We start from the raw sequence: 27574 nt of genomic DNA on the forward strand, positions 1-27574 counted from the left end.
CCTGCTGCATGTGAAGAGGCTCAGCCTCATCTTCTCTTTAGGTAGCTATCTCACTGGGCTAAGGCGGCTCTCAACCACCACTTCTCGTGCTTCTGGTCTCTTGGTCTCCTAAGAATGGAAGGTGATTTTCTCTCAGCCCAGACTTCAGCCTCTGGATTTAGGCCTTCCTATGCCTACCTTACTGATAATTTTCTTTGCCCTTTCTACAAGTCCATAAGACCCACACATTTTGCTGTCTTGTCCAATCAGGTGAAGATTTTCATTAGGTAAATGTCAAGACTCAGTTTCTCCTATCCAGATGGCAACCTTTACACTCATACTTTCCAGAGCATCTTAGTTTCAGGCATTCTAACCTACTGACCCAATAAGTATCCATGTACTTGTTCAACCACATGTTCCCAATTAGTTCAATACAATCACCATCCTTATGTTTTAAGCTAGTATCTCCCCTTATTCTCAAAAATGGGCAAAAAGCCACAAATAGCAGATGGCATTTGGGGAGAACTACCTCATGTTTGCTCCCCCATTGGGCAAGTAGAAGACTGTATCCATATCATCCTTTAAAACTCCCAACCTTCAGCCTCTGCCTGTTTACCTGGACTTTCCCTTAATTCCTGTTCTTCATCTGAAAGATGGCTCTGACTGAAGACTCCTTTGCAGGGCAGAGATAACGGACACGCTCTGAACCCACTGGATGTTCTAGCTGGCCTTGCCTCAGGTTACCCACTCCCCTCTGTCCCAGGTACTCTCTGGGCCCCCTCCTCAGGAAGTGATCTTGCAGAATTCTACTCATTACAGTTTTACAACATCAAAATCCGTTAACCATATACTAACAATAACACACATTTAGTAAGAGGAGGATTGATCACTCACACACACTTCTAAGGGAAAATGGGCAGCTCTCTCCCTGGTAAGAAAAATATGGGTCTCCACCCCACCACAAAAAATCCCAGGATGCCCCAGAATGCAGTTTCTTCTCATGACGTGTTGTAAAGCACGTCAGCTGCTCCTTGTTGCTGTGCAGATCACCCAACATCGGGTCACTGAGACAGAAGGCAGCGCTAGCTCGCACAGCTGATAGGATTAGGAGATGGTGCTTTGTCAGCCTTGACTGAGTCGGGAGAAGCCCTCAGCATACGCAGGTGAGCTGTGAGAGACAGCGGGTGTGGGGGATTGCTGTGGGTCTTGGTTGTATGGTGCAGACGTTTTCTCTTTGCAGTGCATTTGTATGTATTATCTTTTCTGTTAAGTTTGCAGTCTGGGGGGGGGGTTTCCTATCCATAAAAACCTGTCCTTTATCACATCTGATTTCAGGGATTGGCCACATGCACCTCACAGGATTTTTGTGAGGCTGAAATGAGATTATATATGTGAAAGAGCTCTGAAAATACAAAGTTTTGTGTAAATGAGAGATATTATTCATTTAATTGTAAATTTCACATAAACAATTAGATAATATATCCTGAATTTGGGGGCATAATTACCTGTACACATTCGTTTTCCCCCAGTCTATAACACCCTATCTCTCATTCCTTCTAAGGCCCGGGCAGGGATATTATTTATAATTTTGAAGGGTTCTAGCCTTCTAAAGCAGTTGACATTCTCTAAAAACCAGCATTACATTCATTTCTAAAGGAAAAACCACAAAATTACAAAATGAGACAACAAAATAAGTAAGTAGAAATGGAAAATGATGCATGAGAATATTTTAAAACAGATGAAAGATGAATATAATATACTATATTAGATTATATCTCTTTGATGGTATAATCCAAACGTTATAAGACGTTATTCTTAATGACGTGAGAAACACTTGAGTGAAATTAAAGGCAGCGTAGATATTATCATTTGTAAAACTTGCCTTTTAGAACAGCAGAAAAACAGGCTTGGGTTCCAAAAGTACAGAGCTAAGAGACGTTAGAACACTAAATCATCAGCCTTTCCCTCGGCAGGGTTGCTATGGTGACAGCAGGGCTACCACACAGCCTCTCACTGCCTGCACTTCTGCAGTAAAAGCTTTCACTGAACACATGTTGGATTTTTTAGGCACACACCCCATCAGCAAATACAAAGACATATTGGAAGCAGCTTCGTGAGTCATTTGCAAAACAGAAGTTGTGTCTATTTTCTTTATCCTGTACTGATGGGCCCCTTATGGGGTTATAGAATTCAGTCATTCATGCATTCGTTCATTTGACTGTTGTATGTTGAGTGCCTACTGTATGACAGGACCTGTACTAGGTACTGTCTATGATCCCTGGTGGAGACAGATAAGTAGGGAATTCTGATACAAGATCATAACAGCTCTCCTAGGGTACATTAAAAACAGGTGTCCTGAAAATATGTAAGGACTGACCTTGGGGGTTCAGGAGAGGTTTCCTGGAAGAAGCTGTCTCTAAAATGAAACTTATGTATCTTTAGGAGTCGAATAGGATTAAGGAGAGTGAGGTGCAAGAAATGCTCTAGACAAAGGGACTAGCCTATGAACAGTCTAGAGGAAAAAGAAAACATGATACCTCCAAAGAACTGAAAGTGCTACAGTTTGAGTGTTATCCATGTGTATGGGGAGGCAGAGTAGCTAAGGGGGGGGGTAGGGATGGGTGGACAAGGGTGGCAACAAATGAGATCAGAGAGGAAAACAAGACCAATCATGAAAAGCCTCTAGCCACATGCAGGAGTTTGAATACCACTTGGAGGACAACTGAGAAGTCATTAATGAGTTTTAATGAAGAAACATGGCTTGATTTAGCCATTCTGAAAGGCCTTGTGGAAAAAATTTAAAAACTGGCAAGAAAGGAAGAAGAGGCAAGATTGGAAGCAAGACAACTCCAGTCAGACCACTATTGCAATAATCTGGGATGTTTGTGGTTTAGACTCTAAATGAAGATCGTAGAGCTGAACAGTGGACAAAAGTAATCAGATTCAAGATATTATTACTACAGTAGCATGGAGATGACTTGGTGGTTTCTGCTATGTGGGGACCACATGAGGGAGATGAAAAAATCAAGAATGACTGAGGTTCTGATTGGGACAGCTCAGTGTGGGGTGTTTCTATTCTTAGGCCCCCAGACTCAATTCTCAGTTCTCAGCAGGGAACTCAGAAGAATCTTTTGTCCTTAGCAGTCCATTCCTGTGTCATAGTATGTGTCTTGGGCTCATAATTTTGGAAATAATAGATTGTAGGAATCATCCTGGACCATCGCTTTCCTGAAGTCCTTATCTAAAATAGCGTGGGTATACAAAGTATGAATTAATCACCCCCTCCCTCCAAATAAAGAATTCTAAGATTATCAAGCTCACTGCTTAAGAAATCTAAGTAGATTGAAAAGGCATGAAGATGTATGGGATAAAATTTCCTTAGGGCTTTAGGAAAAAGGCAAATTGATTTCACTAATCCTCTGATTTCAGGCTCTCTCTCAACTCATGCTGCTTATTCCTAGATTGAAATTTGAGGACTCAGAAAAATGCTGTTTGGAAGGCAGACAAATGGGGATGGTGGTGGTTCAAATACAATTTTCAAGGATTATAGTCCTCCCATGTACAATGTGGGATGTAAGGATCAGACTGTTGCCTGTCCACATTGCTGCTTAGAATATCCTACAATTCTGAATGAAGGGCATCTAAGTTATCATATATGTTGAGTTCCATCACTAGATAAGATTAACTATAGCAGGTGTCACAAGTAAGGCCCATGACCTAGCTGATGATCTCTATTTTAACTCCTCAGTTGGACAGGTTTTTGAGCTTTTTTGAACAAACTTGTCTGCCTCAGGAATGCTTTTTCTGCCTGTCACGTAAGAGGCTTCAGCAAATATTGAAGGGGTGACCTGGACGTGACTTAACGACCCCTTGTAAAATTCTGTTCAATAAACTGGGTACAGCTGTTTTGTTTTCGCCATTTAATCCTCACAGCTACCCTTGAGGTAGATATTATTATTATTATCCCTCAATTTAACGAGCATACACTTGAAGTTCAGAGAGGTCAAGAACTTTAGGTAAAGGCACTCAGCTGGGAGGGAGTAGAGTGGTGACTTGAACCTGGGTTTCTGAGTTCACCTGTAGTGTCTTTCCCCTAGCAGTGTGCCTGGGACTCATTCCCAGCCGCTGCAGGGCAGAGATGGAGAAAAGGCTGCCCTGGAGCTTAAAACAGCCTGACTTCCCCAAGCCCTTGGGAAGCGGCCTCATCGCTCTTTCCCTGGTCCTTCTGATGCAAATCCCCGAAGGAGAATCGGCCGTTGAGATCCCTGAACGAGATGCTGTGTCAGTCCTGCAGCATTGGCTTGGCTGGGGTCCGGGTGCAGGGGGACCCGCCCCATCTCTCTCAGGCGAGGTAATTGTGGGGAGCCGTATGTTGACTCAAAACCGCAGGGATGGAAGGGAGGGGCCGCGAGGGAAAACTTTCTCCATTTTGGCCCTGAGTGACGTCGCAGCTTTTTTCCGCTCTCCCATCAGACGTGCATCCCCTTCAAACCAGACCCCAGGTGCCAAAGAGAGGGGGTCGGGCACTTCCCGGCTGGAGGAGCTTGCAGCCCCTGCCTGCCCCCTGGAGTCGGGCTCAGCGGAGAGGGAGGGGCGCGCGGCGCTAGGGGGAAGTGCCAGCGGCGAGACCGGGCGGGCGGGCGGGACGAGTCACCCGGGGGTCCGGCAGGTGAGGGAGGTGGCGGGGCGGCGGCGGCGCCCGGGGAGCGGCAGCGGGCAGCGGCGGCGGCACCACGTGTCCGGCCGGGGCGGGGCGGCCGGGCGCGCCCTCGGAGCCGAGAGAGCGGCGGCGGTGGCGGTGGCGGCGGCTTGTCGGCCCCGCAGCAGCCGCCGCCCGCAGCCCGCGCCGGCTCAGCGCAGTGTCCTCGCTCCCGTGCCCGCAGGTGCCTCCTCCTGGACGGCGGCAGCGGCGGCGCGGGGACCTGGCGGGCAGCAGAGCTATGGGACCCCTCCGAGAGACCAAGGTAAGGAGAGCACGTCGTGCGGGCGCCGGTGGCAGCGTCCGCGGGCGCCGGAGTAAGGGGGAAGGTGGGCACTGCGGGGCAATGGGCGAACCAGGTGAGGGCTGGAGGGGTGGCGTTCAGAGTCGCGGGGAATGGGGACAAGAGGTGGTGGGGACGCTGGGAGGGCAGAGGGCATTTGCTCAGATGATGAGACCCAGGAGATGGGAAGATGGTACTAGAGGAAAAGATTTGAGGGGTTGACATGAGGATTAAAAGATTGACTTTGGAGGGTTAATCCCATCTCCTGAAATTGAGGATTTGGGATCTGGCTCTCAAATGATGTCCGGTGTGTGATGTGAATAAAAAGGATTTGGTGTTCTGGTGACTGAGAAATAAGGTCCCCTACATGTCAGCGACCCAGCATTGGTTCAGGGTCTGCAGTGTGCCGAGAGTGGCTGACGTGGGATACCTGCTGGGTGACTGATGTGCAGCAGAAATCCCGAGGCTGGGTGCGGCTTTCGCCCTGGATGGGTGGATGCCTGAACGACCTCAGAAGTTCCCCGCGGCTGAGGCTTTCCCTTCAATTCCTGTACTGTGCAGACCTCCCGGAGGTGTTTACTTTGGCAGCGACCCTTCCTGGTAAGCCTCGTGGATATGAGCAGGAGGTCATGTTTCCAAATAGTGTTTGTTACCCAATCCAAAGGCCTTTTTCAATTGCAGAGGTTGGAGGGAGCAGTGAGTTTTTTGCAAAGAGCTCCTCCTAGGAATCCATTTTAACAAGACAGGGTAGTGGTGACCCCGAAAAACACGACTTAAGGCTCGTTCTGCTTCTAGATGATATGTCTTGTTGCCTAAGCTTTTAGCCTCAGTTTCCTCATCTGTAAATAGTGATTTAAGTTAGTGTCCTCTCTATGGCCTGGGTTGTAAAGGTCAAATGGGATAATGGTTGGGGAAGCACTTTAAAAATCGGAAAACCTTGCCAAAATATTACTTTTTATGAATTTTTAAAACCAAGGCATCGCCCTCTGTGTTTAATGCTGTGTTCTTAAGGAGAGAGAGAAAACTCTCTTCTCTTGGGTGTCCTGTAAGGAAAACAAAAGCTAAACATGATGTAAAAGGTGGAGCCATCTTACTGGGTATTGGATTTTTGTTTGCTTTTCTGTTGGCAACAAGCCTTGTGTACCAGGATATTAATGAATAATTAAGATCCTGGCCGGAAGAGAAGGGATTTGAAAGATAAGTCTGCATGATCTATCAGGAAAGAATTGTTCCAGGTATAGGGGTCTACTCTGAGTAGATAGGAAAGCAGAAATCAGATTGTCACAGCTAATTCAGGGAAAGCAAAATGGAAGTCTAGAGGAAATCAAGTAATAAGCCAGAGTGTGCTGTGAGTAATAAAGAGGCTTTGAGAGAAGCAGAAGCTTGAATGTGATAGAAAAAGCCAGAGTGGGAAGGTGAGTTAGGAATTGCATGGGTGAATGGAATGGCTTTCCTGCTAATGGGTGGAAGTGTGTGTGTGTGTGTGTGTGTGTGTGTGTGTGTGTGTGTGTGTGCTCTTCGGTAGATTGAAAGGATTAGCTCAGTGGCAGAGTTTTGGTGTTCATTTAAGCAACTGAGATAAGGACTGCTCTGTGAAGATTCAATATTCAGAAATGTGATTTCTTAGACACTGAGCCCAGAAGGAACAAACAGGCGTTAAGAGGGGGAAACAAGTTTCGTTTTGTTTTCTTTTTAATGTCCAATTTTGAGAAGGAGCAGAGAGTGCAGCATCATGAGAAGGAGATTTCCCGAAGCCGAATTCCCCGTTTGATTCTTCGGCCCCATCTGCCCCAGCAACAGCACAAAGTGTCCCCAGCCTCTGAGTCTCCCTTCTCTGAGGAAGAGAGCAGAGAGTTCAATGCCAGCAGCTCTGGGCGCTCAGCGAGGACCATAAGCAGCAACAGCTTCTGCTCAGGTATTGTACCCATGGAAGCCACACAGTCACGAAGTGTGTGCTCTGCTGGTGCATTGTGAATGGACTGGGGTGTGCCCCTGAGAGCCTGGTTCCACGCTTCTGTTAGTAGGATGAATTGTCTGAGGTTGCACCTTTTTGGCCCTTTTGACCTTCAATACAGCAGTTTCAGCACTAATGGAAATTTGCACCTGTTTTTATATGTTATTCTGGTTTATAATTTACCCCATGAAATCTAACTTTTGTTTCTATGACTGTTTAGAAAAACGATTCCTTTGTTAAATCTGGGAAATGTATTAGCTTGCATTTTTATAATAGCAGCCTTTATAAACCTGTGTACTTCTGATTATAGAATCTCCAAAGACAAAACAGCTCCTAATGAATGAGGTCAGGATCTAGGAGGTTTATATCCCAGGGCCAGCCTGACCTTGTAGTTTAGAGGAAAAGAGCACAGGCTTTGTAATCTGTCAGACCTGAGCTGGAATCCCTGACCTTTTCACCATTTACAAGCTGAATGACCTTGGGGAAGTGGCTTAACCTCCTCAAGCCTCAGTTGTTACATCCATAAAATGGGATGATAACACCTACCTTGTACAGTTGCTGTAATGTTGAATGAGACCTAAAGATACTCCTAGTACAGTGCCTGGCTTATAGAGGCGATTAATACTGATGGTTCTTAAAAAGATGAACTAGGGATGTCAATTTTGGCACACAATTAAGGAAGTTTTCTTAAAGTTGTGAGCACATTTGGTAAAGGCACAAATCTCTTCATAGCTTCTGAAGGTGCCGCCATTATCAACGACAGAGCCAATTACAACCCATTAAGGCACACGACTTGGAATGACTTGTATTCTTCGAGAAGTATTAGAAAATTGGGTAAAATTTAAAATTGGGTGAAATGTCTTGTGAGTAATAAAGAATGTTTCATAGTGGATAATTTTTAGGGCTTATTTAGGGGAAAATGTGATTTGAAGGTTAACATATGTTCGCGGAGGGACATGTGAACCAAGATGCTGTGATTAATGCCCTAATTTTGCAGGATTCAATATTCCATTATTTTTAGTGTCAATATATTTTTCAGAGTTCTTTTAAGTACAGCTTTGGATTTCTCATATAATTTCATGAAATAATTCTATCCCATGCATAAATTGTACATTAAAAATACTATGCTGCCAATTTTTTTTTCTCTGTAAAGCCTCAGATTTTCTGCTTGATTCTTGAAAAAAAAATTCTATCAAAATAATATATTTTAAAGCTCCTTTCTTGCCATTTGGATTATATGAATCTAGTTTAAAATCAAGACCCACTGATGGTTGCTTGATACTCTTGCAAGAAAAAAACACAAAGATACCTAGAACCTGAAAGCATGTTTGCAGAAGGCAGTGCTGTTTACTTTAACTCCATTTGGAGCTCAGGAATCACTCTGTTTGAGTGTGGATGAACCCAGGGGATATCATTTCAAACTGACTTGCTTTGTTTACATAACTCCATTCCACATTTATTCCTGATATTGGCTCTCCATAATCGTTTTCTCTGCGACTGAGACTGACTTCAGGGTGAGTAGTGTTCGGAAAAAAAAAAAAAAAAAAGATGGTCAAACAAAAGAAAAACTCCACATATATTTTAGAAAATGTATTGGGCAAACCAATAAAATTATTAATTTTGGTTATGACTCATTCTCTCCAAGACCCGTTCCTGGATGATCTCTCCTTTCCTGGGGACCTGTCTCCCACTAAGGCCATAATGCTGTACATGAAAATCGAAAGTAGATATTGATCCTTCTGCCATTAACTAGCTGAGAATTGAGTGGCAGAAGCATCTTATTATGGGCGTCTGTAAATCTGTCTTTCCATCTTTAGCCTCGCATGCAGTCTCTGGGTAGCATTCCCTCTGTTCCTGGGCGTCATCTTTCCATGTTGGTACTTCCCCAAGGTTTGGGTCGGTGCCTTTCCTTCTTCACCTTCTTTTTCTACAGAGCCCCCATAGACCCCACGACAGCTTTGAGTGCTGCGGTGACTAAAATTGACAGGAACCCCCTTTGGGGGTGTGTTAATGATGCTTTAGGAGGTCAGTCTGTGGATGGGCAATAAATGGGTTTGGTATTATGGGGAGCATTAAAGCTGCAGGCAGGGAGGGAGAGAATGTACAACATGTCCAACCAGCAGGGGGAAATAGCTGGTTTTGATCCAGCCACTTCAACACTGAGGCCACAGTATGTGTTGGCTGTTTGATCATGGCATTTAAGTTAGAGACCAAGGTACATGGAAACATTAAAAATGCCATCCTCTGCTAGGATTAAACTAAAATAATTTAGAGATATACTGTAGCTTCATGGCCTTGGAGTGATCATTCTGCATTAGCTTGTGTTCTTTATAAATCATCACATTCACTAATGCGAAAGGGGACATGCACAGTTAGGGGGAGTCTTACAATCAGGTTGTGAAATCATGGAGGAACACAATGCAATTTAATTTGAAAATTACGTTTTCACAACTGCAAACTAGAGACTCTTTCCGCAAATTTGTATCAAAGGCATTAATTGTGAAGAGCATCATATGTTCTAAGATAACTCAGTTTTAAAAAGAAGGATGTGGTTTTACATGAAATTAAATTTACCTTATATAAAGAATTATCCTTTATTTTGAGAGTCTGGCTTTCCTATCCTTTATATATTATATTATATTATATTATATTATATTATATTATATTATATTATATTATCATATCATATATCATATCATTATTTTATAATGTTATAACAAAAATCATGGTGGTGGATGGTGGTTAAGCTTGAGCAAAACAAATGACAACTCCACATTGGTGTGTTCTCCACATCTACCTTATGTTTTTCTTTTAATTTTACTGATCTGTGAAATTAAAAGACCAGGAACCGTGTATTTTCAAAGTGACCTGTCCATTTTTGCCTACTCTCTGCATTCCTTCCCCCACTCCACTGCCTTTCCCTTATCTTCCCCCCGGGAGTCCTGACAAGGAACAGTTAATGACTTGATATTCTATATGCTAATTTGCGTGTTGTATCTCTCTCATTTCAGAGAAAGGAGTTGTGTGTGACCTTTTGCAATTCATTTGGGGTGTAGCCCCAAAGAGCGTTTCTTTTAATAGCTTCTCATTAACAGAATTTCTTTGAAGATATGCCTGTGTTTTGGGCATTTCATCGGACATCATTCTCCTGATAAAACAGTCTATCCTTTACAGTTTGTATTTAGTCTTAGTCACTGAGACCTTAATTGGGCACAGTTAAGTTTATATGGTATTGGAGGCCAGGCCCTACCTATTCTGTGTGCATGGCAAGTAAAATATTATATATTCTTGGTAAATATTAACTAAAGTTTAAAAAAAGGAAGAATACATAAGGAAGTACAGTTAATAGTAAGTCAGTAGAAACAAAGCATGCTTTCATGTCCCCTCTTTTAATTTATTTTTTAAGATTTATCTATTTATTTATATTTAGAGAGAGGGAGACAGAGAAAGAGCGTGCAGGGGGAGGGGCCAAGGGAGGAGAGAATCTGAAGCAGACTCCCCACCGAGCGCAGAGCCCACTGCAGGGCTCCATCCCAAAACCCTGAGATCTTGACCTGAACCGAATTCAGAAAGTTGGACACTTAAATGACTGAGCCACCCAGGTGCCCCCTACTTTTTTTTTAAACAGTTTTTGTGACCGGTGGTTCAGAATACCATCACCGCATCTTCCTTCCCCCAACCCTTGTACCCCCTTGTTTCTTGTTTTAACACGCCATGGGAAGTGATAAAATCCATGTTTGTGATTTGTGTCCTGGGTGTGGCCCATTGAATTAGTCCTCTGTCCATTCTTCTCCCCTCTCTTTGATGGTAGTGAATTCTGTTTGTCACCCTACCATGACTCCAGCCACTTTTGGAAAAGCCCAGGACCTGGATAAGTCAGTCATCACCCCCGTCAGTCACCTGACATGGTTAGCAGCACGCTGGGCATTCCTCCGTGCTTAGTTGAGGTAATAATTACCCCTTGCAGCTGGGAGGCAGATGGATTGCCGGGTTTTACTCTAGTTCTCCTTGGGGTGCCTTGTAAACATGGCAGGTGGAACAAATTATGTATAGAGAACACTGGTGGTTTTATGGGAGACCAGTGATTTCTCGGAGTTATTTCCATGTTGTTAATGTGCACACACAAATACATAGGCAAGTTTGGGACTTAACGCATTAAACACATGTACCGGGTCAATATACTCACTGGTTAGGTTCCAGGATTCTCTGCAGTTGAATCCTGAGTAAGGTGTTTGTGGAAAGTATTTTGGTTTTTACAGTGGCTGGGAAGAAATCCTTCTTCCAGTGCCAGTGACCTGGAGGTACTCATCGTTGCTGTTTGTGGGAAGAACAATTAAGGCAAATTACAACCTGACTAGTGCCCTGCTGCGACATGACAATACCTCCAAAAATTTGCCAGGCCTTGCCAAACAGAAATATTTCCACTTTGCTTTTGTCCAGTTGAGGAAACTTGGCATCTGGATAGAGTAAACCTTTGAACATAATTACCAGAATGGAGATGAACTGCTTCAGCTAAAGTGAGCTGTTAATACCGAATTACACTATAATTGAATGACTGCCAACCTGCTGTGAAGAAAAAAACAAAGACCCTAAGATTTTAGTATCCTTTCAATGAGTAGGGGACCCAGGCACTGTTGTGTAATATATATTTCAGGTGCTTAGCTGCCTCAGCCGCAGAAATAAGTACCCTAATGATATAGGTTACAAATGAAGGGTACATGGGCAGTATTTCCTAGAGGGTGTGGTGACCGCAATTAGGAGGGCAAGAGCAAAATTTTTTGCCATTTAATAATAGTAATACTTAGCAGCGGGGACAGTAAATGATAATCATGATGGAATTGGACCAGGCCTGAGAGCAGATTATGGTATTTAACGTGAAAATCTTTTATGTTCTAACATACTAAGATTGTCCTAAAACAATCTGGATTGTTTCTCAATTTCAGCGAATGGTGTTTGTCTACTTTTGAATCCTCAGGAAAGCTTGTTAAAAATGCAGATGCCTTGGCCCCACCCTAACCTATTATCCCAGAATGGGAGGACCCAGGAATCTGTATTTTATAGGCTTTCCAGATGACTCTTGTGCCTCATGAAGTGTGTTTGGGAATTTGGGATGAGGGATGTGAAGGGTATGCCCCAGTGGCATCACAAAATGAAGAGAGATCATAGATGATAGAAGTGGCCAGCTAAGCTGTTTAAACTCATGGCATGGGGCAAGGAAATTGCCTCCACATTGCCTGGAAATGATAGCTTCTCACTCTGTATTTACAATTCCCATGTCATTAGTCTTAGCATTAATATTTTTTATACCTACATTATTGGTGTAACCTGTGTCCAAGTGGTAGACAAGTAAAGGGGAAGGAAAAGGTATTTTCTTCCATTATTTTCCTGTATAATCCTGTCTCTCTCGATCCACCATCTCTAGCATACTTCTCTTTTGCACTTACTTTCTTTGGTATTAGGATGATTCGGGGTACACTGAAAGCAGGTATACTGGGTACACTCTTGGTGAAGACCCCGTGGATTCACGGAAAGAGGAAAAAGAGGAACTGTAGCCTGGGAGTAACAGGACATTGACCTTTTTTTGTAAGCTTCCACAAAAATGTAGTATCCAATACACATTTATTAAATGCCTGATGAGGAGCAGAATTGTGCTATAGCCATGATAGTGAATAAAACACAGAGACTGAAAAATCAATTACTGCCTTAAGCCTGGTGCCAAGAAATAAGTGGGATAACACGCCTTTAGATGCGATTACCACATGACAGCCTTTACTCACCTGTTTGGTTTCCCTGTCCCTTTTATCTATGCCTACTCTACACACACTTCTTCCTTGTAAGTTGAGTTTATTGCTCCATTTATTATCAACCTTGGCCTCTCACATTTCATAAACCCAAGCATTCAAAGAAGTAACATTAATTAGTGTGGTGTAGTGGATAAACATGAGCATTGGCATCATAGACCTGAGTTAAAAGCATGAAACGAGATTAGCAAGGTAGGCCAGGCCACATCAGGAAAGGTTTTATATGTTGTGCTAACCCCGATCCATGAGATCAAGGATCTATACAGAAACTAGACAAGTAATGTAGAGAGTGAGTCCACTTGGATAGATGACAATAGAGGGGACTCCAGAACTGGACAGCATGTGCTCCTTCTAACAATATTCAAAATTTTAAAAATTCAGGTTTTTTACTAATTCTGCTAGCTAAGTACCATGTATAAATAGCCAAATGTGGCTCATGGGCTGCCATTTTGCAATTCCTAAAGATCTTGCAGAGTCATGGAAGGGTTTTCAGCAAGAAAGAGTTGTGACTAGATTTAGAATTTAGAAAAATCCTTCTGATTATGTGTTGGACAGTAGATGGAAGGAAGCAGGAATGATGGCAAGGTGCCTGCCTGTTTGAAGGCCATTGTGGCAGTCTAGTTAAAGACCGTAAAATGATATGGGAGAGGATTTGAGGGCTAGAGCATATGGGTCTTAGTCACCAATTGCAAGTGGAAGGGGCAGGAAAAAGTTGTATCTAAATTTCCACCGGATGAACACAAATGGAGCAGCAGGACTGGGAAGAAGGACACTGCGTCAAGTTAACAAGCTCAGATTAAGCTTTGTTGCATTTGAGATAAAGGGAAAGGTCTGGAACTCCGAAGAGAAGTCAGAGATATTGGTAGCTGAAGTCCAGGGAGTTGATAATATTACCCGAGGGCAGTGCATGGAGAAAGATTAGAGGCCCAAGGCTAGACCTCTGAGATAAAGCAGGAGTAGACAGAAAAAGGAAACCAAGGCACCCAAGAAAGAGTTCAGAGAAGAAGGAGGAGAGTCAAGAGTGACAGTGTCTCTTATCCTAACGGGAGAGTTTCAAGAAGAAAGTGGCCAACAGCTTCTGATGTCACAGCAAGATTAAAGAAGGGGTGCACTAAAAGGTGTTCAAGGATGAAATCACCAGGTTATTGGTGATCTTAGGCAGAAACAATCCCAGAAAATCGGAGGGAGGGAATCCAAACTGCATCATGCTGAGACGTGAATGGGAGGTGACAAATAGAGTGTAGACAACCTTATAAAACAAACTTGGGTGGGAAAGAGGAAATAGAAAGGATGAATACTTACCATTTACATCAACATGGATGGAACTGGAGGGTATTATGCTAAGTGAAATAAGTCAATCAGAGAAAGACAATTATATGGTTTCACTCATATGTGAAATATAAGAAATAGAGCAGAAGATCATAGGGAAAGGGAGGAAAAACTGGGAACAAATCAGAGAGGGAGCCAAACCATTAGAGACTCTTGACTCTGGGAAACAAGCTGAGGGTTGTGGAAAGGGAGGTAGGTGGAGGGTTGGGGTAACTGGGCGATGGGCATTAAGGAGGGCACGTGATGTGATAAGCATTGGGTGTTATATGCAACTAATAAATCATTGAAAAATACACCAAAAAAAAAAAAACAAGTGTAGCATTTATAGTAAAGATAGAGTATTGTGATAAAGTTTTTAGGCTGAGGGGAAGTAGATAAGAAAAAAAGACACAGACACACACACATGGAGGGGGAGAGAGAGAGAGGGATTGAGAGAGAATAGAAAAGTGTTAACTTCGTTACAAGACTGGGGGTGAACCCAAAAAGACGTGTATAGGAAGAAAAGAAAGGCTGGATGTGAATATAGGTAAGTGTATTTACAGGTCAGGGTAGGTAGCTGAAGGATATATTTCATAGCTAGGTTACGTGCCCCTCGATGCTTCCTCTGTCATACCACATGACCAACCTGGTTTTTAAATTTCAAATTTAGTTACCTGAATCCCCAGTAGACTGTAAGCTCCATGAAGGCAGGGACAGAATTGTTCCCTGCACTATACCAGACATATAGCAGTTGCTTAATAAGTATTCATTGAAATTTGGTAGGAGGCATAATTATGAGAACAGGACAAGTATTTTCATTCATTTAGTAAAATTTATTGAGAGTCTTAGTAGTTGGGAGAATAAAACAACTAGAACAGTACCCAATACTCAACTTAATGGGCTTATTAAATGAGAGAAACATTCCTGTCCTTGAGAGTTCAGCCTCTCTAAATGTCAAAAAGAGTAATCTCTGTATGAGAACCATGACTCCAGGGCTGTGGGTACCTAGAAGAGAGATCTCTTTGCTAGGAAAATCAGAAAATGCTCCACTCACAAACTGGCACTTGCAAGCCATGAGAAAAACCAGCAGCCCGGTTTGGAGTCAAGAAGGAAGTTAGCACAAAGCCACACACCCACATTTCCCAGAACTACAACTGGACACGAACCACCACCCCACCCTACTGAGGTGCTTTTGAGAAAGCGCCAGTCTCCTCCCACTGACCCAGGGGAGACCTGGCGCACTCAGGTATGCAAGGCTGCTGATTGGCAGGGGGCTTTGCTGGCCCCCGGGCACAGCAACTGCTCCACACCCCCCTGCCACTCAGCTTGGCTGTCTCCTGCTCAGAGACACAGCGCACCCCTCTTCTGCCAGAGGGGAGAGAGACACCTGTCCCAGCTGCTGCTCACAGGGCTGGACAGTCTTAGTGCCCCAGGCTCCACTGCCTGGGGTTACACTCCTCTGGCTGACTGCTCTCTTTTTTTAAATTTTTTTTTTGAGTATAGTTGACATATCATGTTACATTAGTTTCAGGCGTAGAACATAGTTCAACAACTCTGTACCTTATGCTGTGCTCAGAGCGTAGCTACCGTCTGTCACCATGTGATGCTGAAACAGTGCCATTGATTATATTCCCTGTGCTGGACCTTTTATCCCCGTGACTTGTTCTTTCTATAACTGGAAGGCTATAGCTCCACTCCCCTTCACCCATTTTCCCCATGCCCCATCCCCTCCCCTCCGGCAACCACCAGTTTGTTCTCTGTATTTCTAGGTCTGAATGCCTGCTCTCTCTTTTTAGGGAACCCAAACCAAGCTTTCCAGTGCATCCCAGTGCTTAGCGCGTGGGCTCATCCACACTCACCCCCCTCCCTGCAGAAACTCATCCTCCAGGCTTTTCCCTGCTCAGTGTGAGTTTTCCTCGGGCTCCTCCTTTTTCCTGGCTGGCTCAGGCTTTACTCCGTCTTTTTGTGTGGGTGCCCTTACAGTTAGCCTTCCTCACAGACACTAACCTAACCCTTAGAATTCTTGAGTCTGTGGACCCTAACCCACCCTTCTATTTATTCTGAAGTGTTTTTGAGGATTCTATTGTTAACGCTAATTATTGTATCTTTTTAAACTCAAATGTAATAAAAATGTGCAAACACATTGAGTGGAGGTAATCACATTTACAGGTTTTATTTTGTTTTGCTTTTTGCCAAAGTGAGATCATGCTTTGTTGATCTGTGATCCTTTCTGTTGATTTGTTAAGTGACTACTTACTGAACATCTGTTGTGGGCAAGGCGCTATCCCGGAGCCGCTCTAGAGTGATGGACAATTGTGACGGAACCCTTGCCCTCCAGGAATGTGTATCCAGGCAGTACCCATACGTGTCATTGCTTGTCAGAGAAGTCGCCTCACTCATTGTGATGACGGCACGTACTCCACCCTGGGGAAGGCCGTCCTTTATTCGGCCATTCTTCTGCAGACGGATGTTTTGTCTGTGGGGGTAAATTTCATAAAATTCAGAATCTTATTTTATTAATATCACTGGAATTAGACTGTTATATGAGCATCTCTCTCTCTCTCTTTGTTCCCTTTTTTAAACAAAGTAAATACCACGATATCCATGTATTACCTAAAACAATTATTTTTTAAAACAATTTTTTTTTCAAATAGAAAAAACCCAAATGTAACAATTGCAGGAACTGGGAGTATTGTTTTATCCTTCACTTTCTTCCATTGGTATCCCTTATGCCTTCTTGACTCACTATGTTCAGATTCTCAATGTGAGAAGAACAGAACAGAAGGAAAAATATTTACATTGCTGCAAGACAGCTAACTGTACTTCAGGTGTCCTTGGAGTGGTTTGCAGTGTCCTTGTTATAAAGTTTTCAAGAGATTACAAGATAGCTTCTTGGTCTGTGTCTTTGTCTCGCTCTCCACTTTCCTTCTGATCCTTCCATCTCCCCTTCCATCTCCCCATCTCCCTCTCTCCCATCTTCTCCCACAAAGGAACCTAAAAATAAATAAAATAAATAAATAACTATGTCTTTAAGAAGGCGTGGCTTGGAAGCTGCAGATAAACTCCTATTGCTAAGGAGAAGGAAGGTCAGATGTATTAGTAACATGCCTATTTTGGAAAGATAATAACCCTACAAAGGACAGAGCAGGAGAAATGGAAGCTTGCCAGATAGATTCCTTCCCAACAGTCCCTGCCAGGGACACCTGTCTTGGGACAGTGACACAGCCACCCTGCTCCCTAGTTTCCACACCAGCTCCTCCCTCACCAGAACTCCCCCAGAGATTCTTTCCTCACACTACATTCACTAGTTGGCCCAAGGTGTTTTCCTCTCCAAATTCCTTCCCCTCTGGCTGCTAACACAAATCAAACAACTTGAAGCTTGGTAAAAAAAAAACAAAAACAAGTAGAGGCCCTTGTTTCCAAGACAGCACAAGTCCTATGAAGAAATGGAGACTTGCCTCCCTTCACTTCATCTTCCTCTACTGCTGAGGGCCGCACCAGAATGACGTATGGGAGCACTTGAAGCTCCAGAATAGCTCAGAAATCCCGGGAATGTTTACATGTGAGATGATTATTTTGTGTCCAAGAAACCAGGGAGACATTCATTAAATAATTATTCCACTCTCCATTGTTATAGATGTAGGTGACAAGTCTTGGTGGAAGGGATTCATTTGCATTCCTTCCTCAGCCCATTTCCATCCGCTCACACATACAATCACTCGAGTATACACCCCCTTAAAAGAAAATAAGCTGCTTTTGACCCCTCATCTCCTTGTGCCTGCCATCATGTTTCTCTGCTTCTCTTCACAGCAAAACTCCATAATTTGCCCTTGTTAAGCATGTGGGTGACCATGCTGGCAGATCTTTCTCCTGTCCGCCCTCATTTTCCTTGACCTCTCAGCAGCACTCAACACAATTGAACAACCCCCTCCCTTAGGAAGGATTTTCCTCCTCAGCTTCTGTGGTCCCAATACTCTGAGGTTCCTCCTACCTCTGGAGTCACTCCTTGGACCGCATAGCTGGCTCCCCACTCTCCCTGTCCCCGTAGTGTCACATTGCCCTCTTCTCCTCCTGTCCTCCCCAAGGGTGGCCATCTTTAAATTGCTCAGCTTTAGGTTGGTGATGTTCTTAGCCTGTCCCCTGAGCTTCAGTCTCTCATACCCAACTACCTACTTGATATCTTCAAGGTCATTGTTAATTTGTGCCTCAAATTTAACATATCAAAAACAGATTTTTTTTTTTTAGAGAGACAGCTTGAGGTGGGGGAGGGGCAGAGAGAGAGAGAAAGAGGGAGAGAGAATCTCAAACAGACTCCACACTCAGTACAGAGCCTGATGCAGGGCTTGGTCTTACCACCCTGAGATCAGGACCTGAGCTGAAGTCAAGAGTTAGTCTCTTAACTGACTGAGCTGCGCAGGTGCCCCTCAAAAACAGAATTCTTGGCTTCAGCCCCTACACACTCATAAACCCATTTTCTCCAACTCAGAAATGGCCACCATGGACCAGTTGCAAAAAAACCTCAAGCCATCCTTGATCTCTTCCTATTTTTCAATATCATGAGTTAAATGCTTTGGATTATTTTTCCAAAATATATCCCAAATTCATCTACTTTCTTAAATTTTCCCTGCTACCAACTAGTCAAACCACTGTCATCTCTGATTTCCACGATGGCAGGGGCTTCTGCACATTTACTTGCTCTGGCTTGTTCATTCCTAAACCACAGCGTAGTGGCTAAGAAGAAGGCTTTGGAGTCAGGCTGTTTGGATTCTTACCATGGCTCTACCACTTACTGAGTGCAACCCCGGGCAGGTGGCATAATCGCTAGTGCTGGTTTTATATGCCTCTGCAAAGCAGGATGATACTAGTGCCCATCTTGAAGGGATATTAGACTCTGTTAGTTAAGACTTGTGTTAGGTGTCTAGAACATGCCTGGTACTTAGTAGGCACTCAGTAAATATTAGCCAGATACCCTATCACTACTACAGTCTGTTCTCCACAAACCAAATTGTTGTCATCTGCTTAATGCACGTTATGGCTTCCATCACACTTAACATAAATTTAGGATTCCTGGTCTACGGTCCTGCATGTGATCGGGCTTCTATGTCCCTCAACCTCGTCATCAGTCTTCTCTCCCTCTCTGCCTTCCCAGCTTCCTTTCAGTTTCCTCAATGCACCAAACTCCTTGTTGTTCACTCTGCCTGAAGTTCTTTTCCTTGCCTTTTCCGTGATTAGTTCCTTCTCATTTTTTGGTCTCAGCTCAGATTACCTCCTCAGGGTCTACCATGACACCCTGTCTAATGAAGTGCCTTCCCACCCCCCACCTTGCTAGTCTATATAATATCACCCAGTTTGTTTCATTAATAGTACATCACAGTCACATATCTTCTCTATGGATTTCTTGTTCTACTTGTTTATTAACTGTCTCTTTCCACCACCAGAATGTAAACTTCAGGACAAGGCTCTTAGAGAGTCTTGATCATCATAACGTCCCTAATACCTAGAAGGCTACCTGGCACCTAACAGGAAATCAGTAAATATTTGTGGAAAGAATGGATGGTTGGATGAATGGATGGATGGATGGATGGATGGATGGATGGATGGATGGATGGATGTATAGATAGAATTCTTGCACTTCAACTTTGGCTATTGGGGAGTGTCACATTGCATAATACTGAAGCAGAATTAGTGTAGAGCCTTGTAGACTTGTGAATTCTCACTCCAAAAAGATGCTAAAATTAGGTAAAGGAATAGAAGTTCAAATTTTCCTGTTCAAAACCTAGAATGCAAAATTGTCTAAATGGCAAGCATTATATGGTTACTGTGTTGAAGCAAGAATATTGGAAAACTAGAACCAGCTAGAATTTCTTGCCTCAAATTTTTGTGGCCTGTTTATTATGGGATGGCTTCTTTCTAACAGCTTCCTTTGTCTGTTTTTAATTTGAGCCTTCCCAGAATTGCTGCTGTTTCCTCTTGGAACAAACATAGGTAGAAAATTTTAGAAAGAAACGAGCTTGCATTGGTGAAAAAAAAAACAAGGACTTTAGAGTCAGGCAAACCTGAGTTTGAATCTTGAGTCAGTTACTTAGTAGCTGTGTGACTGTGGAATCCTTAACGTCTCTGAGCCTCATTTGTTCCACCTATAAAATAAGATATTAAAAATTAGTGCTATGTGATAGCTACTTAATAAATATCACTTTTCTTATTTTACAGGCATCTTTCAGTGCGTTTGAATGGTTTGTTGTAAGAATTTCACAGGGTTCAGATTAACCATGAGTTTAGGCTGTGACATTTTATGTCTCCATCAGACTGTCTTGAGAAATGTCAGTATCTGAAGCAGGAAGAATACGAACACCTATGCCAGTGTTTGGCACATGGTAGATAATTAATTATTTGTTGAATGGTTGAATAAGTGGTCTGTCAATGCTTCGGTTATTCATGAGAATCAACTAGATTTCCCTATGGTTTAAAGTAATGTTTCCTTAGAATAGCAGTGATTTTGCCCTCCAAATTATGCAACTGAACATTGAACAACATCAAACCATAACTGAATGTTTCAAGACATTATGGCACAAAACCACGTTTTCTTCTGCCTGATGTTATTTTTAAGTATGTCTTCTGGAATTGTTTATTTCAGCATTTTGGAAAACAAATGAGCTCTGAGATCTAAATTCAAAAATGAACCAGAAGTTTTAGCAGTGTTTCTTGGACTTTGAAGAAATATTTTATTTATAATCTTTAGAACCCCTTGTTTTATTCTTGTATGTAATTGGTACAAAGATGTTGAAGTAGAGACGTGGTCATCATAATTGCCACCAAAAGTTTGAGGACACTGGTTGGTAGGCACTTCAGTTCAATATCAAGAAATTATGTGATACACACACACACACACACACACATGCACACTTTGGACAATCTTAATATTTTAAAATGTGGATTTTAAGTGTATATACATACAAAAGCATATATATATATATTGACTTTGCAAAAACTATTCATTACTTTCAAACTTTAATCAAAAAAGCATTGCAAAGTAATGTAGAAAGGATAGATTTCCTAAACCTTTTAAAAATAATAATAAAGTTAGTATCTAACCTCACACTGCATTTTAAAATGAATTCCAGATGGATTAAATTTATTTATTTATGTTTTTTTAGATTTTGTCTATTCATTTGAGAGAGGGAAAGACAGAGACAGAGCACAAGCAGGGGGAGCAGCTGGCAAGAGGGAGAGGGAGAAACAGACTCCCTACTGAGCTGGGAGCCTGATGTGGGGCTCCATCTCCAGGATCTGGAGATCATGACCTGAGCCAAAGGCAGACGCTTAACCATTTGAGCCACCCAGGCGCCTGAGATGGATTAAATTTATATGAAGAGTGAAACTATAAATATCTAGAAGAAAGTATAAGTAAATATTTAATTGATTTTGGAGTGAAGGATAGTCTAAGTATTAAAACATTGGAAGAAATCACAGAGGAAAATATGGAGAGATTTGACAACTAGAAATAGAAAAAGGTTTAAATGTCAAAACATAAATTAAAAATTAATAACAAACTCAGTGAACTATAATGCTTTTCATGTAAAAGGATTTCTTACAGATCGATAAGAAATCCTTAACATCTTAGTAAAAAAGTTGTCAAACTAACAATTCATAGAATAAGTAAAAAAGACCAGCAAACATATGAAAGACATTAAGCCTCACTGATAATTAAATATGTACAAACTAAAAAATCAAAAATACATTTTTTATTATTAACTTGGCAAAAATGCAAACAAATAGTATTCAGTATTGGCAGGACTTTTGTAAGTGGGATACTCTCATTCAATAATAAGAATTTAAGTTGTCCCAAACTTTTTTGAAGGCTTAGTAATTTCACTTTGGATATACATTCTATGAGATAATAAAAAATTTGACCAAAGATTTATTTTTTTATTTTTTATTTTTATTTTTTGGGAGAGAGAGCTCACATGCATGTGAGCAGGGGGGAGGGGCAGTGGGAGAGGAAGAGAGAATCTTAAGCAGGCTTCACGCCATGCATGCGAGTCCAATGTGGGACCCCGAGATCATGACCTGAGCCGAAATCAAGAGTCAGACACTTAACTGACTGAGCCACCCAGGTGCCCCCAAAGATTTATTTTGTTATTAAAACAATTTCAATAATAGTGACAAAATTGGAGACACCCTAAATAACACTACAAGATGGAATTGATTTTTAAGTGATATGTTTATATCTATTTTAAATAAGAACTCATTTAAAATAATGTTTTTTGAGAAATTAAATAAAACATTTTGAACCTTTTTAAAACATACTCAAAACCAGAATATTATAATGAATCCCCATATACTGCTTATCTACTTTGTCCAGATTAAGTAATGACAAGATATTGTCATATTTGCTACATCTATTCCTTTTTTCTTTTTTTACTTTGCTGAAACATTTTAAAAAGCAAATCTCCAGACATCATGTCATTTTGTGTCTACCTACACACCTCAGCCTGCATTTCTTTAAAAACTGGACATTTTCTTACATAATCATAGTGCCATTTTCATTACTACACAATTAACATAATTCCTTGGTATGATAGAGAACATTGAAATAACCCCCGTTGTCTTGAAGGTGTTTGTTTGCTTCCTCATAGCATTTAATCCAGAGGCCAAGAAACTTTTTCTGTAAAAAACAAAATAGTAAATATTTATGACTTTGCTAGCCAAATGATCTGTCTCACAATTATTCAACTCTGCCATTGTAGCTTGAAAGCCACAGTAGACACTATCTAAAGGATTCAGCATGGCTGTGTTCCAGTAACATTCTATTTACAAAAGCGGGCAGCAAGCAGAATTTGCCTACAGCTTGCAGCTTGCCAGCTCCTGATTTGACTCATTACTCTCTGTTCTCCATATATTTTATAAGATGGACATTAGCTCTAAAGCTTGGTTAGACGCAGGGGAAATTTTTATGGCAAGAATACTTCATGGGGAATGCTGTGTGTTTCATCTGCCATCCCATCCGAAGGTACCTAATGTCTGTTATCCCACCATTGGTGATGCTGAGAATAGGTGCAGATGGGTAAGGCCTGATTCCTTCACTGTAAATTCTCTATCAGACTATTGTCTAATGGTTTCATCCATTATGTGTGTTATCTAAATCAATTATTTCATTAGAAGTAATTACAAAATAACTTTCTGTTTCTATTACTCCATCTATTTTCATTAACCAGATGCTTCTGTATGGAAGAACTTTGTGACATCAGTGAGGGGTTTCAGTTATACTGAAATATAGTTTGTATAGGAATGGTTTTTCAATTAGGATTTATACTAGTTCTTTCTTTCCTTTTAATTGCCAAATTTAAATACAAAGAATTGGTCCCTGGGTCGCCGCCAATAATTTCCAGGGGGTTGGGATTCTTTTAGGTAGAAAGGGTCTTTCTTTCCTTCTATAGTTTTATTTTTTTGGATGACCATGAGCTCACAGATTTTTTTTTTTTTTGTATATTCAATGGGTATCAGTCAGTTGCATTAATTATTTGTTCTTTCTGATGCTCAAATTATTCCATCTTTGGCCAACGTGGGCCCTTTTGTATTGGCTCCTGTCAGTGTTTAATAGCTTCTTTCTTTATAGCCTAACAAGTTCCAGGGGAAAGTGCTCAGTAACAGAGTAATGAAACTGAATATACTATATGTTGAAACAAAGCACAAAGCAAGTGAGCAAGTAAACCATATGCATAATTAAAAGATCAACAAGAAATAAGCCAGATTGTTCACTATTTTTTCTGGGTACTACAGTTATAAGAAACCGTTATCCGTTTATTTTCTCTCTCCTTCTTTATACTCTTCTGCACTCTATCTAGATCCTATGCATTAAGAATTACTAATTTGATAATGCCAAAGATTAAGTTAAAATTTTAACAACCGCAACAGATTTCCTTTAACTTAAGCAAGTTCCTTTAATGCATTTAAAATAAGATACAAATTATTTTAAAAGATACTTAGACACACCTTTTTTTCAGAATTGTAAGTAGAGTAATTGTCCAATTATTAATTATATCCCATATTCTCAAAGAGCTTGTAACATAAAGAGAGAGGAAAAACAGATTAAAAAACACTTTTTAACAACCTCCAGGCTGCAAAATTATAATAGATGCCAGTTTCTCTCATCTGCCCTTGCAGACCTTAACCTTTTTTTTTCCTTAACAACAATTAGGAAACTATTTAGTAGGTACATTTCTTATAGCACTTTAGATGGGCCACAACTTCTGGGACTTCCTGCATCTGTGAGTATTCTTTCTCTATCCTTCATCCTATGTGTTGACAGATTCAAAGCAAATGAACAACAAGAACAAAATTAACCTATTCCTTAGTGTAAATCAAGGAGGAAATGTAAATTAATCTCCTTCACTATAGACGGTGATCAGAAGTAGCCTTAATAAGGGTCAGTTTTACCCGTGTTCCACCAGGGACCATCCTGGGCCCATTGAAGTGGGATTTAGAATTATTGATCCCAGAAGGAAGTCATCCTATATTTTCAGATGGATCACAATGTGTAAAACAAGAAACGTGGTCCTGTTTTATTTTATTTATTTGTTTGTTTATTTATTTATTTATATTTATTTATATTTTTTATTTTTTAAAAGATTTTATTTTATTTATTTGAGAGAGACAGAGAGAGAGAGAGAGAGAGATCACAAGCAGGGGGAGGGGCAGAGGGAGAAGAAGACTGCCCCCTGAGCAGGGCCTCAAGATCATAACCTGAGCCCAAGGCAGATGCTTAACCAACTGAGCCACCAAGGCGCCCCTGTTTTATGTTTTTTTTAATGAAGTTATACTTACCATGAATAACGAAGAACTGTAGAAGCTCCATTATGTAAGCGCTGAGGGAGGGAGGGAGGGTGTGTGTGTGTATTTTAAAAGAAAAACTCCTCCCTCTCCAGAGACTGACAGTCTTCCTCATGCTCTTCCTAAAGCCTTGCAGCAAAAGTTCCCTCTGCCAAAACCAGGCTGAAACGTTCTTGTTTTTCTCAGGCATTTTTCTGGAAATGTGAAACACTCCACACTTTTTTGGGTAGATCATTCAGGATTTCTGTCATTTCCTGCCCTGAAATAGTTTCCCCATGGTGTCGTATTAGAATTTTTTGTCATTGATCATTTCTTTATACTAACATAATTAATAAAAGCCATAATTATAAATCTATGGATTCCACAGGACAAATTCAGCTAGTAGCAGCAGGAAACGGAAGGCATACTCAAAGGGTTGAACCGAAGTGGGTTTAATAAATGAATCTGTTCAATATGTGCTTGATCCACATGTACTTGAGCACATCGTAAGATTCGACATGAATAACCAAGGAGCATCAACTTGACTTTAGTTTTCTTAGAATCCTGGAGTAAATGTGAAGGAAAAATATTTTACATAGAATTTTGGGAAGGAGTATTACTTTCATCTGGACTAGCAGTCTGCTTCCAACTGTGACCATGAAGTTAAAAAAGAGGAGGAGAAGAGAAGGGAAGGGGAGGGAAAAGGGAAAAGGAGCCTTAAACAAGACTTGTTGAAAAAAATGCCCACTTCTTCAGTGCTGCACAGAGGAAAAAACCTCAGGTGTGGCCGGTTACCAGATGACTTCCTGGTACATGAACCTTTGTTGCCTTTGCTCGGGTCTTACTTTGCATAACTTAAAGTTTGTTCTCTCTAGTAGGAAAATCAATGGCCCTGCCCTTTCCAAACTAGATACCTTTGTTAGTGTTGATCTCTTCAGACAAAACAGGTGAATACCCCAAACTTCTCTGACAACTCACCGATTTTCTTGAGTATGGCTTTGCCTTAACAGGCTTGCGGGTTTATAGGAACTGTGCATTGTAGGTGATATTTACCCAGCTCCTTTTGCTGATTTATAAGCTCCATCGGTATGGGCCTGGGTATAATGCCTGTGGGCTGGTTCAGTGCCAAGACGTAGTTTAACCAATGAAAGATCATGTCTGTATTCCCATTGTTTCTCCCTCAATATGAAGCGCAATACTAGAGATGTTGGGTGGACACCAGTTTACCTAGTGATTCAGATGCTGTAGCAGGTACCGAAAGTTAAAGATTTATTTAGGTCTTCACCTTCTCAATCCCTTCCCCTGGAGATATTAGCTGTAAATATTGATGACTTGTGAAGCACACATTCCAGGTAAAAAAACAATTGCTGCTGCCTTCCCTAAACTGCCCCATTCTAAATAATTTCAGGTCCCATTTTTTTTTTTTAGATTTTATTTTATTTATTTGACAGAAAGAAAGACAGCCAGCAAGAGAGGGAACACAAGCAGGGGGAGTGGGAGAGGAAGAAGCAGGCTTCCAGCAGAGGAGCCTGATGCGGGGCTTGATCCCAGGACCCGGTGGACCACGCCCTGAGCCAAAGGCAGATGCTTAATGACTGAGCCACCCAGGCGCCCCTCAGGTCCTAGTTTTTAACCAGACCCTAGCGCTTAATCCTTGACATTATTAGTACTGAAAACATGGTTTATACATATTCCTTCTCATTTAACTCTGGCAAAATGATAATAGAACCAACAAAGCACATTTGCTTTCTATTTACTTAAATTATAATCTTGACAGTGTTTCTCAGTATTGGAAATTGTTTGATTTTGTCCCCATGGGTCTGAGTGTTTTTAAGAAAAATTGCTTTTTAGGTTAGAGACTCTGAAGCACATACTTTTATTTATTTGGGCCATCTCTCTTTCAAAAGAAGTGATTTATGGAAGTGACTCATAAGGAAATAATTTTAAAGGCAATGGATAATTTTGAATGATTAGACCTCATTTGCTTGGGTTTATCTGCTTTGGGATCGGAATCAAGAAGGTGGACCTCCTGAGGCGATGTGCAGGCCTGTTGAGCCTTGTAAGAGTGCTGGAATCTGTCTGAGTAATTAGCAGCTTTGCAGCTTGAGAGGGGAGCTGGGCTTTCTTTGGGTTGTAGCATGGGACATGCAAATGTCACAGAAAGGCAGGGACAATAAGCAATGAAAGAGCTGAGCAGTTGCAGCCAGGAGGGGCTCGGCACCCTCCTTCACGGCCAAAGTTTCTGCCGGAATTTGGTAAGAACAGGGTACTCGTAAGAGAGCAAAACTACTTGCTTCCAGAAATGGACCGTTGAGGTCCTGTGGATACTAATATGTCCAACAGTCAAAAAAAAAAAAAAAAAAGAATATTCGGAGAAATGAATTATTTTACCAGTGCCAAGGTCACTTTGTTCCAGAAACTGGGGCTATTTCATAATAGAATCTGAAATAAAAGCCAAAAATGAAGGAATGGCCATGATTTTTTTAGATGGATTCTAGTCATCTTTATTCAGGCAACCAATATATTTTTTTCATGCCTGTTTCTATCTTTATTAAAGCTGTGGAGTTTAAAGCTGTGGAGTTTAAGGGGACGCCTGGGTGGCTCAGTCGTTGAAGCATCTGCCTTCCGCTCAGGGTGTGATCCCAGGGTCCTGGGATCGAGCCCCACATCAGGCTCCTCCGCTGAGAGCCTGCTTCTTCCTCTCCCACTCCCCCTGTTGTGTTTCCTCTCTCTCTGGCTGT

At 41.7% G+C, this 27574-nt stretch overlaps 1 protein-coding gene across 7 annotated transcripts in view; it reads left to right on the forward strand.

Annotated features, from left to right (window-relative positions):
• The first annotated feature begins 4371 nt into the window (after positions 1-4371).
• SYBU (syntabulin) overlaps positions 4372-27574 on the forward strand; it is a 71124-nt gene continuing 47921 nt past the window's right edge. The window contains exons 1-3 of one of the 7 annotated variants that reach the window (XM_087864665.1): positions 4372-4481; positions 4863-4943; positions 6672-6876. In XM_087864665.1, coding sequence (XP_087720791.1) covers positions 4920-4943; positions 6672-6876 — 229 coding nt within the window. In that variant the 5' untranslated portion in view covers positions 4372-4481; positions 4863-4919. Of the gene's footprint in view, positions 4482-4624; positions 4649-4750; positions 4944-6671; positions 6877-27574 lie in introns of those variants that run through there. The other 6 variants (XM_045805769.2, XM_087864667.1, XM_087864666.1 and 3 more) reach the window with 6 other exon arrangements.

This window comes from Ursus americanus, chromosome 9 (assembly GCF_024610735.1).
Source record: "Ursus americanus isolate L20-20 chromosome 9, mUrsAme1.1.p, whole genome shotgun sequence".
Classification (NCBI taxonomy): domain Eukaryota; kingdom Metazoa; phylum Chordata; class Mammalia; order Carnivora; family Ursidae; genus Ursus; species Ursus americanus.